The following is a 12,886-nucleotide window of genomic DNA, read 5'->3' on the forward strand; positions in this document are numbered from 1 at the left end:
AAACTATTCACACCAAAGTTTGGAAATCACTTTTACTTGACTTTTTCTGAGGTTTTGCCTGGTGCTCCACTGCAGTGCAGAGGCCAGTTTCAGCACTTCTGGAATTGGTCTGTCAAAAAATCAACAACTAACAGCAAATATCTTTTGTAATGTTGCTGACTTTCAGATTTTTGGGAGATAATTTTAACCATACTCATGACTGGGAGATTGAGGGGATTGAATTAGCTATTTCAACCACCACCCATTTTACAATTGATCCAGTTGTTGATTTTTGAATGTAAGTCTTGCAGACTACATCCTACTAAGTCCTGAGTTCGAATCAGATCCCATCAGTTCATACATTTGGATTAAATCCCCCCAAATCAATTTCAACCACTGAGATTGGTCTGACTGCCTGTCACTTACCAACAATTACACATAAAACCCCACAAATATAACACTATGTACAATCACCAGCCCAGCATTCACAAGGGGTTGTTCGACATTGCAGATCGCTAAATAAACACATAAGGGAGTCATTAGCCAAATCTTTGCTCATCTGTCCAGTGAGACCCCTCCCTCTCAAACTTTCCTGTTGGCTCTGTGGTCTCAGTCTTGAGCGCTCTTTGGAAAATCAATCCCAGCTCATTTGAAGGAGCTGTTCCTGACCACAGTTTTACTGGTTTAAGTACCATTGCGCATCACATTGTACTGGGTTTATTATTCCCACATTCTCTGCTATTTTGTAATTTTCTATCCTATTGAATAAAGATCTGAGTTAAATCAATCAAAGTTTCTATTATCACAAAAATTCTAAAATATCATTTTGGTGCAGTATTCAATAGATTAATTGATCTGTATTTAATTATGTTAGTCTGTTGACTGATCTATGTTTAAGCATTTGACTGATTAAACAGAGATGTAATCTCCAAGAACTAAAGTAAACAGAAACTTCCAGAAAGATTGAAAAAGCCAGAACTGAGAACGTATTTGAAGATATCCTGTGATTGAAGAAATATTTTAAAGCATTGTATTTAAAATGTATTTTTAAAACTAGCATCATTTCTGCATGGTAAATGAGATACATAAAGAATACAACAAACCTGCAAATGGACAAAACTCAGCACTTCTGTTTAAAATGTAAATAATTTACCAGATTAATAACTCTAATTTACGTTCTCATTAGTCTTCTACAAATGACTGATAGGAAGGGAGCAGATTTATTTAGATCCCAATGAGGCTGTGTGCCAGACATTCTGAGCTCTTGCAGAAAGACAACAATTATTTTGTAAATTCAGAGGATGGTTATGCAGGGATAACAAGTTAAATCTGGAGTTAACTATCAGGGGTCCGGCAACTGGTGAAAGATTCTTGGTTCTCAGATACCCCTACAGTAGATGAATGAGCTTCAACAAAGGTAAGATAATTTCTTAACAATTTGGTCCAAATTATTCTGATAAATTTTTAATAAAATATTCACCCATCTTTTTATTTTCAGATCATGATGGGCTTGCTGTCTGGTTTTGTTTACATTTCTGATTAGCTACCTCTGCCCTAATCATTTTTAAAAGATTGAAAGAACTTACATATACTTAGTGGCTTTTACAGCCTTAGGATATCGCCAACACTTCACAACTGGTTCAGAAATGCAGTCATTGTGGGGAAAACACAGCAAGGTGGCACTGAACAAAATAATAGTCTGTTTCAGCAGTGTTGGCTGAGGGATAAACATTGGCCAGGAGGCTTTGTCTATTCTTTTTTGAAGAATGCCAAAGCATCTTTCACATCCATCTGAGAAAGACAGATAAAGTGATCATTTAACATTTCAGGTGAGGCGGCACCTCCAATATTGCCACGCACTCTTAGAACAATATTATATGGTCAGGTCTCTGGAGTGAGATATTAGCTTCAGCAGAAAGGAAAGTTACATCGAGATATAAATGATTGGGTGCTTTATAGATAAGGTGCATGTAAGTGGGCTCTAAAACAGAAATGATGTATAATAGGCAGAGTGTCTAACAAGTGTATACGACAGGCAAGGTATGGGATTGGCATAATAAAAACAGAAAATGCTGGAGAAACTCAACAGATCTGGCAGCATCTGTAGAGAGATAAACAGTTAACGTTCTGAGTCCAATCTGACTCTTGTTCAGAACTGTTGAAAATGTCATACCAGACTTGAAATGTTAACTTTATCTCTCCACAGATGCTGCCAGATCTGCTGAGTTTCTCCAGCATTTTATGTATCAGATCTCCAGCATGCACAGTATTTTATTTTTATTTGAATGTTTGTAATGGAACAAACTTATAATAGGTAGGCTGTACAGGAGCCGTTTAAACAGACGTTGATCATAATGGTTTCTAATGAGTGCAGTTATAACAAGAGCACATTGTGATAGATTGCCAATCCATTTGCACACATTTAGTGACTGCTGATATTGGATTTACAATCCTGTTTTGTACTGATTTTTGAATCAATTCTCTGAGTTTGTGCTGCTGGAGGAGAAGCAGGTGAAAATACCAGAATGTTCAACTAATTTCCACTTGGCTAAGGAAGTGTTACTTCAAGGTAAAAACAATGACTGCAGATGCTGGAAACCAGATTCTGGATTAGTGGTGCTGGAAGAGCACAGCAGTTCAGGCAGCATCCAAAGGCCTTTATTCCTGATGAAGGGCTTTTGCCCAAAACATCGATTTCGAAGCTACTTGGATGCTGCCTGAACTGCTGTGCTCTTCCAGCACCACTAATCCAGAAAGTGTTACTTCAGCAAATTTCAACATGTGTGCATTTTCTAAAGTGATTCAATCCCACAGCTCTGTCATTTTAATCTCCAAGAGTGGAATTTTGAAAAATTGATTTGAGTGCAGAACCTAGCGTACCACAACATCTTTCTCTGGAAAGAAGTGGCAGACTACTCCTGAAACATAACCCCTGCATTAGGAGCATTAATTTCCTAAAATCTACGCCCAAATATCTTTTGATTGTTAAAATGATTACAGCATTTGATTATTCTGTATTGGCACAGAAAACCACGCGGTTTTCTCTCCTCGAACGTTCAGCATCAAACACCAGCAGGTGACTCAACAGGGTCTCTTCAGGACCTGTCCTGATCAGTGATGGATTGTTCTCCTGTGAAACAAAAGAAAAAGGAAAGGAAAGTTGCACATTGGAAGGCTTCACAAGAGCAATGCCATAAAGCACTGAACAATATGCAAAACATACTTTCACTGTTCAAGTGTAAGCATCCAAAGCCACTTGGAGCATATTACCTATTGTTTTACATCAGGCCAGAGGATGCATGGAGGTGGCTGCTGTAAAATGGTGGAGTGAGAATCTCACAATTGCTTGCAAAGATATGATACTGTACAGTTGTGGATCTTATAACTGAAGTTAGTGTCATGAACTGAGAAAGAGAAAAATCAGAGAGTTCCAGGTTCCGGTCATTATTCAGTGACCAGAGACAGCATGATCAAGCTTTTCAGCAAAGCTGTCCATGGTGATCTGTCTAAATAGATTGAGTTTAATATGTAGCTGGATATAAACAGTTTTGTCAGGTTCCAATTTCTTGTTGAGTACTATTGAAAAATATGAACACACCAAGCACTGCATCTGCTGAGTAAGTCAGCTGAGACATCGTTTTAACATCATCTCTTTTGGAAACTGCATGAGCTTAGGAACGGCATCAAGTTGGAACCAAGCCCCACAGTTAAATATTCCTCTAACACTCACTATCATGGTTCATTTGTAGCAAATGGTCACTTGAATGAGGAGTTGGATGAATATCATGTACATGGAACCATACTTCATGAGATGCAATACCTTGAAGAGGACAGTCAAACATTTTCACAAAAATGTCTATTTTAAAAGGTTCACCAGATATTTCCAGAGATAAGTTGCTTTTCTAATGAGGAGTGATTAAGCAGTTTAGATCTATACTGACTAGAGTTTAGAGGAATGAGAGAAGATCCAACTGAGGTATACAAGATACTAAGCAGGATTGACAGTGTAAATGTAGAAAAGATTTTTTCCCTTGTGGGGCAATCTGGAATGAGAGGCCACAGTTTTAAGGTAACGGGTGGCAGAATTAATAGAGAGATAAGGAAAAATTACTTCTCTCAAAGGGCTGTGAATCCATGGAATTCACTTCCCAGAGTGCAGTGGATATTAGTACCCTGAAAGAATTTAAAAGGAGATAGACAGTAATGGGTAAAAGGGTTGTGGGGAGCAAGCAGGAAAGAAGAGATCAGCCAATATAATATTAAATGGTGAAACAGGCTCATGGAGCTGAACTGCCTACTTCTGATCCAAGTTCTCATGTAAAAAGGAATCAGTTCACACTTCCATATTTCATGAGTAGTGGCCCTGACCTTGGATATTCTTGAGGTAATGGGAAGGGGGTTGGATTAAGAATATTTTCCAATCATTATTTCTACATTGCTGATAGAACTAGGACATCCAGCAGAAATTTGAAGTATTACAGATGCCACTTGCACCACTGTTCCTAAACTGTGTGCCATCAGGTCTATTGGGCTCAAGGGATGTTATCTCCATTAGAAGCATTTCTGAATTTGTTGCACCAACACACTATTACTGTAAAGCTACCATAAGTGGTAAGGATGACTTATTTGTGATGAGAGGATATGGGGGGAGATGGTCCCCTTAAAGTTACACAGGGAATGTCTATGGCTGTTATTTATATGGACTTGCAGAAGGCATTTGATAAAGTCTCACATAAGAGACTATTAACTAAGGTATGAGCCCACAGAATTGAGGGCAAATTACTGATATGACTGGGAAATTGGTTGGGTGGCAGGCGACAGAAAGTAGGGAAAATGGGTAGGTTCTGAAATTGACAGGATGTGACCAGTGATGTCCGAGAAGTATCTACTTTAGGACCTCAATTATTCACATTATTTATTAACAACTTGAATAATGGCATAGAAAATCATACATATAAATTTGCTGATGATACAAAGTTAGGTAGCATTGTAGACATTGTAAACGACAGCATAAAATTATAAAAGGATATTGATAGACTAGTTGAAGGGGCAAAATTATGGTAGATAGAGCTCAATATAAATGTGTGTAAGGTAACCTAATTTGGACCTTAAAAGATTAGATAAAAGGTACTTTCTAAATGGTATGAAGCTAAAGACAATGGATGATCTAAGATACTTGAGGGTTCAAGTGCATAAATGTTTAAAATAACACAAACAAGTGCAGAAAATAATCAAGGTAACAAATGGAATGCTGGCCTTTATATTTAGATGACTGGAATATATGGAAGAAGAAGATACGCCGCAATAATGTAACATTCTGAATAGACTGCACTTTGCATACTGTGGGCACATCTAGTTGCCACACCTTAGGAAAGGTATATTGGCCTTGGAGTGATATAATGTAGGTTTCCAAGAATGATACCTGAACTTCAGGGGTTATGTTATCAGGAGAGATTAAACAAAGTCTGTGCTGGGCACATTGCTGTTTGTTATCAATATCGATGATTTGGATGAGAATGTTCAAGGCATGTGTAGTAAGTTTGCAGATGACACTAAAACAGGTCGTATCGTGGACAGTGAGGAAGGTTATCAAATTACAGCAGCATCTTGATCCGCTGGGGAAGTGGACCAAGAAATGACACATGCAGTTTTATACAGATAAGTGTGATATCTTGCATTTTGGAAAGTCAAATCAAGTAGGAGTTTCATGGCGAATGGTAGGACCTTAAGGAGTGTAGTGGAACAGAAGGACCTTGGAGTTTAGGTGTATGGTTCTCTGAAAGTGGAATCACAGGTAGATAGGGCAGTGAAGAAGGCATTTGGCACAGTGGCCTTCATCAGTCAGGGCACTGAGTATAGAAATTGGGAAATTATGTTGCAGTTGTACAGGATGTTGGTCAGGCCGCACTTGGAGTATTGTGTTCAGTTTTAGTCACCTTTTGCTATAGGAAGAATGTTGTTAAACTGCAAAGAGTGCAGAAGAAATTTACAAGAATGTTGCCAGGACTCAAAGGTCTGAGTTGTAAGGAGAGGTTGGACAAACTAGGTCTTTTTTCTTTAGAGCATAGGAGACTGAGGGGTGATCTTAATATACAAGTTTGAGAGGCATTGATAGGGTGTATGCATTCAATCTTTTTTCCAAGGGTAGGGGAATCGAAGACCAGTTTAAGGTTAGAAGGGAAAAAATAAAAAGGAGCCTGTGGGCAACTTTGTTTTTGCACAGAGGGTGGTATGCATATGAAATGAGCTGCCAGCAGAAGTGGCTGAGGCAGTTACATTCACATAATTTAAAAGACACTTGGAAAAATTGGCCTTGCTAAATTGCCCATAGTGTTCAGGGATGTGTAGCTTAGGTGCATTGGTTGGGGTAAATGTAGAATAATAGGGTAGAGGAATGGCTGTGGGTGGGTTACTCTTCAGAGGGTCAGTGTGGACTTGTTGGGCCAAATGGCCTGTTTCCACACTGTAGTGATTCTATGATTCTATGAAATTACGTCAGTTTTCTCAAGAATTTAGAAGGTTGTTATGGACCAGGCCAGACCCCCTCAAAACATTTCAAGGAAGTGGCCCAGACCCTAACTTTGCTAGTTGCTTTAAGCAGGTAAAATGCAGATAGTCCAGGAGTAATGCAGCTGGTCAAACCACTTAGTTTTAAATAAAACAGAATTTATTTCCAAGATTACCAAATGAAACACAAATAAAAGAGAACAGAATACTATGCAAGGTTTGTAGCTCAGGTTGAGGTTTAGGGTGTAGGTTTGCTCACTGAGCTGTAGGTTTGATATCCAGACGTTTCATTACCTGGCTAGGTAACATCATCAGTGGTTACCTCCAAGTGAAGCGAAGCTGTTGTCTCCTGCTTTCTATTTATATCTTTCTCCTGGATGGGGTTCCTGGGGTTTGTGGTGATGCCATTTCCTGTTCGTTTTCGGAGGGTTGATAGATGGTATCTAGATCTATGTGTTTGTTTATGGCGTTGTGGTTGGAGTGCCAGGCCTCTAGGAATTCTCTGGCATGTCTTTGCTTAGCCTGTCCCAGGATAGATGTGTTGTCCCAGTCGAAATGGTGTTTTTTTTTCATCCAGGTGTAGGGCTACAAGGGAGAGAGGGTCGTGTCTTTTTGTGGCTAGCTGGTGTTTGTGTATCCTGGTGGCTAACTTTCTTCCTGTTGTTCTACGTAGTGTTTGTGGCAGTCCTTGCATGGAATTTTATAGATGACGTTGGTTTTGTCCCTGGGTTGTACTGGGTCTTTTAAGTTTGTTAGTTTTTGTTTGAGAGTGTTGGTGGGTTTGTGTGCTACTAGGATTCTGAGGGGTCTTAGTAGTCTGGCTGTCATTTCTGAAAATTCTTTGATGTATGGTAAGGTGGTTAGGGTTTCTGGCTGTGTTTGGTCTGCTTGTCGTGGTTTGTTCTTGAGGAATCTGCGCACTGTATTTTTTTGAGAATCTGTTCTTCTTGAATACGTTGTATAGGTGGTTCTCCTCTGTTTTCTGAAGTTCGTCTGTGCTGCAGTGTGTGGTGGCTCGTTGGAACAGTGTTCTGATACAGCTTTGTTTGTGTGTGTTGGGATGGTTGCTGGTGTAGTTAAGTATTTGGTCAGTGTTTGTCGGTTTTCTGTATACGGTTTTCTGTAGTTCTCCGTTGTCCTTTCTTTCGACTGTGATGTCCAGGAATGCGAGTTTGTTGTGAAATGACAGCCAGACTACTAAGACCCCTCGGAATCCTAGTAGCACACAAACCCACCAACACTCTCAAACAAAAACTAACAAACTTAAAAGACCCAGTACAACCCATGGACAAAACCAACGTCATCTACAAAATTCCATGCAATGACGCCACAAACACTACGTAGGACAAACAGGAAGAAAGTTAGCCACCAGGATACATGAACACCAGCTAGCCACAAAAAGACACGATCCTCTCTCCCTCGTAGCCCTACACCTGGATGGAAAAAAAAACACCATTTCGACTGGGACAACACATCTATCCTGGGATAGGCTAAGCAAAGACATGCCAGAGAATTCCTAAAGGCCTGGCACTCCAACCACAACGCCATAAACAAACACATAGATCTAGATGCCATCTATCAACCCCTCAGAAAACGAACAGGAAATGACATCACCACAAACCCCAGGAACCCCATCCAGGAGAAAGATATAAATAGAAAGCAGGAGACAACAGCTTCGCTTCACTTGGAGGTAACCACTGATGATGTTACCTAGCCAGGTAATGAAACGTCTGGATATCAAACCTACAGCTCAGCGAACAAACCTACACCCTAAACTTAACCTATCCGAAAGCCCAAAAGATCATCCCAACTTAATGATGTTGTTCCAAATACTTGCAACAATCCCCATAAACATCCTTGGCATAAAAAGTTCTTTCAAGAGAGATGGCAGAGAGACAGGATCAGCATGGACCTGCTTCTTTGGGTCCAACAACTTTAAAACTGACAGTCGCTTTCAGTGAATAGCTAGACTGCCAAAACCAAATCAAACCAGAGACAAGCTGAGCTGGGAGAACTGGCCACTCTCCTCTCATTGTACAAGTGTTTTTCTAAAAACTTGAAAGCCTTTTTGCCTGAGGCAGTATTTGTTAGCAATAATCAAATTGGCCCAAAAACAGTTCAAACTTAGACTTTTCGGAGTCTGTGTCTTTTACAACCTCTGTGAAAAAGAAACAAGGACAACATAACCTTGTTAAAGGAGTAACATCGTCACAGGATTAAAGAGTGGTCTGATCAAAGTCTTCAAGATATTAATACGAACAGACAGATAGATTAAGGTAAACCATTTTCACTGGCTGGAGATTCTAGAACTAGGGAAGCATTGTCTTAGAATTAGGGCCAGACCGTTCATGAGACTTGTGAGAAAGCACTTCAACACACAGAGGGTGTGTAGAGATTGGGAATTCTCTTTCACAAATGGCAGTTGATGCTAGATTAATTTTTAGTTTTAAATCTGAGATCGGTACATTTTGGTTAAGCATAGGTATTAAGGGATATGGGCCGAAGGCAGGTATATGGAGGCAGGCCACAGATCAAGGTAGGCCACCTTAATCCAAGAACCCCTCACCTACATTCGGGACACCACCCACGCCCTCCACCTCCTCCATGATTTTCGCTTCCCTGGCCCCCAACGCCTTATCTTCACCATGGACATCCAGTCCCTGTACACCTCCATCCCCCATCACGAAGGACTCAAAGCCCTCCGCTTCTTCCTTTCCCGCCGTACCAACCAGTACCTTTCCACTGACACCCTCCTTCGACTGACTGAACTGGTCCTCACTCTGAACAACTTCTCTTTCCAATCCTCCCACTTCCTCCAAACCAAAGGAGTAGCCATGGGCACCCACATGGGCCCCAGCTATGCCTGCCTCTTTGTAGGATATGTGAAACAGTCCATCTTCCGCAGTTACACTGGCACCACCCCCCACCTTTTCCTCTGCTACATCAATGACTGTATCGGCGCTGCCTCGTGCTCCCACGAGGAGGTTGAACAGTTCATCCACTTTACTAACACCTTCCAACCTGACCTCAAATTTACCTGGACCGTCTCAGACTCCTCCCTCCCCTTCCTAGACCTCTCCATTTCTATCTCGGACGACCGAATCAACACGGACATTTACTATAAACTGACCGACTCCCACAGCTACCTAGACTACACCTCCTCCCATCCTGCCCCCTGTAAAAACGCCATCCCATATTCCCAATTCCTTCGTCTCCGCCGCATCTGCTCCCAGGAGGACCAGTTCCAATACCGAGCAACCCAGATGGCCTCCTCCTTCAAAGACCACAAATCCCCCCCAGACGTGGTCGACGATGCTCTCCACTGCATCTCCTCCACTTCCCGCTCCTCCACCCTTGAGCCCCGCCCCTCCAACCGCCACCAGGGCAGAACCCCACTGGTCCTCACCTACCACCCCACAAACCTCCAGATACATCGTATCATCCGTCATCATTTCCGCCACCTCCAAACAGACCCCACCACCAAGGATATATTTCCCTCCCCTCCCCTATTGGCGTTCCGAAAAGAACACTCCCTCCGTGACTCCCTCGTCAGGTCCACGCCCCCCACCAACCCAACCTCCACTCCCGGCACCTTCCCCTGCAACCGCAAGAAATGCAAAACTTGCGCCCACACCACCCCCCTTACTTCCCTCCAAGGCCCCAAGGGATCCTTCCATATCTGCCACAAACTCACCTGCACCACCACACACATCATTTACTGCATCCGCTGCACCTGATGTGGCCTTCTCTATATTGGGGAGATAGGCCGCCTACTTGCGGAACGTTTCAGAGAACACCTCTGGGACACCCGGACCAACCAACCCAACCACCCCGTGGCTCAACACTTCAACTCCCCCTCCTACTCCACCAAGGATATGCGGGTCCTTGGACTCCTCCATCGCCAGACCATAGCAACATGACGGCTGGAGGAAGAGCGCCTCATCTTCCTCCTAGGAACCCTCCAACCACAAGGGGTGAACTCAGATTTCTCCAGTTTCCTCATTTCCCCTCCCCCCACCTTGTCTCAGTCAAATCCCTCGAACTCAGCACCGCCTTCCTAACCTGCAATCTTCTTCCTGACCTCTCCGCCCCCCATCCCCACTCCAGCCTATCACCCTCACCTTAACCTCCTTCCACCTATCGCATTTCCAATGCGCCTCCCCCCAAGTCCCTCCTCCCTACCTTTTATCTTAGCCTGCTTGGCACACTTTCCTCATTCCAGAAGAAGGGCTCATGCCCGAAACGTCGATTCTCCTGCTCCTTGGATGCTGCCTGACCTGCTGCACTTTTCCAGCAACACATTTTCAGCTAGGCCACAGATCAGCCATGGTCTCTCGGAATGGCCTTCTCCTGTTTGTATGTTGTGAGCTTGTGAGTGAATTTCAATAATGTGACACCAGGTATGTGAATGTTTTGCAACATCCGTTTGAACGGAAAAATATTTTCCAGCACAAATTATTTGATTTTCAATTGATTTGATGTGTTATTGTCACATGTACCTGGGTACCATGAAAAGTTTTGGTTTGTGTGCAGTACAGGCAGATCATACTATACAAAGACCATAGGGTAATAGAACAGAGAATTCAAAGTTATGGCTGCAAAGAAGGTGCACAAAAAGGATCAACATTAGATTTGAAATTTGAAAGGTCCATTTAGAAGTCTTATAACAGTGGGGAAGACATTGTCCTTGAACCTCTTGGTACATGTGTTTAAGCTTTTGAATCTTCTGCCTGATAGAAGAGGTTGGAAAAGATTATATCCAGGGTAAGGAAGGTCTTTGATGATGTTGGTTGCCTTTCTGAAGGAGTAAGAAGTGCAGGTGGAGCCAATGGATGGAAGGTTGGTTGGTTTGCGTGATGGACTGGGCTATGTTCGCAACTCCCTGTAATTTCTTATGGTCCTGGGCAGAACAGTTGCCTTACCAAACCACAATGCATCTAGATCAAACACTTTTTATGGTGCATCTATAAGATTATAGGTTTAGTCCTTCTAGACCTGGGTTACGCGTGATGAGAGATTGTGGCCTCCAAATTACATATCACCTTCAGTCGGTCATGGATCACCTTTTTGTAACTGTCACTGGCTCAAAATCCTGTAATTCTGTACCTCTCTGCTCTGTGGAAGCACTCACACCACAAGGGCTGCATCTGTTCAAGAAGCAGTCTCTACATCAACTTGTCAAAGGCAACTAGGGTTGGGAAATAAATGTCTGCCTTGCCAACAATTTCCACATCCAGAGAATAAATTGAAAAGATAATTCTGATTTATGATGCAGTACTGGATCTGGATGTAATAACAGTGAGATTGCACTTTAAGCAATGAATTAATGATATTGCTTAAACATGATTGTTTCTTAACATTGCAAGATAACTATATGTCCTTCAAACGACTTTCAATGTAGTGCACTTCTGATCAATAGTAGTTTGCTAGAATAGGACCAGTCTATTTTCACTGTTTTGGTCAGCAGGAAGAGTCTGTTTTTAATTCCCATTGGATTGCATTTATGTGCCAATGTTCAGTGGATGGGGAACATGGAATGTTCAAGTGTTCTTTCAAGGTCAGGGGAAACTTACAGGCTAGATGTTCAGCTCAGGTAAGAAAACTCTGGCATTTCAAAGTCAAACTAAAGCTTAATAGTAAGAGAGTTAAATGAAGCAAATGGGAATCAGAATGTGCACCAAATAAAAGGAACCACCAGGTGGCAGTGCTGTATCACAACTGAGCAAGATTTGACTTGCTGACATTTTCTTGAAAGTGTTTTTCGTATATATATAAAAAATTGAGCTGTATGTAGTAGCTAGTGAGGAGTGTCTTAAAGGAGAAAAGCAAGGTTGAGGTTCGGAGAATATACGGACAGAATTCAAGAATTTGGGATCTAGGAAACTGAAGACACTGCCGCCAACGTAGGAGCAATTAATTTCAGGCTGTACAAGACAGACTGGCACCAAAACAGCTCAAATTGTAGAATTATAGAATAGCTACAGCACTGGAGGAGGCTATTCAGTCAGTCATGTCTGCACTGGCTATTTGAAGGAGTAATTCACATAGTATCACACTTCTATCTTCTCTCCTTAGGCTGCACATTCTTCTTCTCACAAAATAATCCAGATCCCTCTTGAAGACCGCAACTAAACTCTCATCCATCATACTATCAGGAAGTAACATTTACATCACACAACAGGTAATGATTGTCTCCGCCAAGAAAGTACCTAACCATCGTCCTTTGACATTCAATATTATTACCATCATTGAATCCCTCACTATCAACATGCTGAGGGCTACCATTGATCAGAAACTGAATTGGATTAACCATATATACATATGTATATACACTGTAGGTGCAGGAGCAGGTAATGCATTCCCCATCTCCTGTCCACCATCTACACGGCACAAGTCAAGA

The 12,886-nt window shown here is 41.9% G+C and overlaps 1 protein-coding gene across 5 annotated transcripts in view; it reads right to left on the bottom strand.

The window, feature by feature from the left end:
* Positions 1-18: 18 nt before the first annotated feature.
* Positions 19-12,886, bottom strand: part of LOC140487017 (1,5-anhydro-D-fructose reductase) — a 269,343-nt gene continuing 256,475 nt past the window's right edge. For all 5 annotated transcript variants that reach the window (XM_072586380.1, XM_072586379.1, XM_072586381.1 and 2 more), the window contains one exon: positions 19-3,109. In XM_072586380.1, coding sequence (XP_072442481.1) covers positions 2,987-3,109 — 123 coding nt within the window. In that variant the 3' untranslated portion in view covers positions 19-2,986. The remainder of the gene's footprint in view (positions 3,110-12,886) is intronic.

Source organism: Chiloscyllium punctatum, chromosome 16, assembly GCF_047496795.1.
Source record: "Chiloscyllium punctatum isolate Juve2018m chromosome 16, sChiPun1.3, whole genome shotgun sequence".
Classification (NCBI taxonomy): Eukaryota; Metazoa; Chordata; class Chondrichthyes; order Orectolobiformes; family Hemiscylliidae; genus Chiloscyllium; species Chiloscyllium punctatum.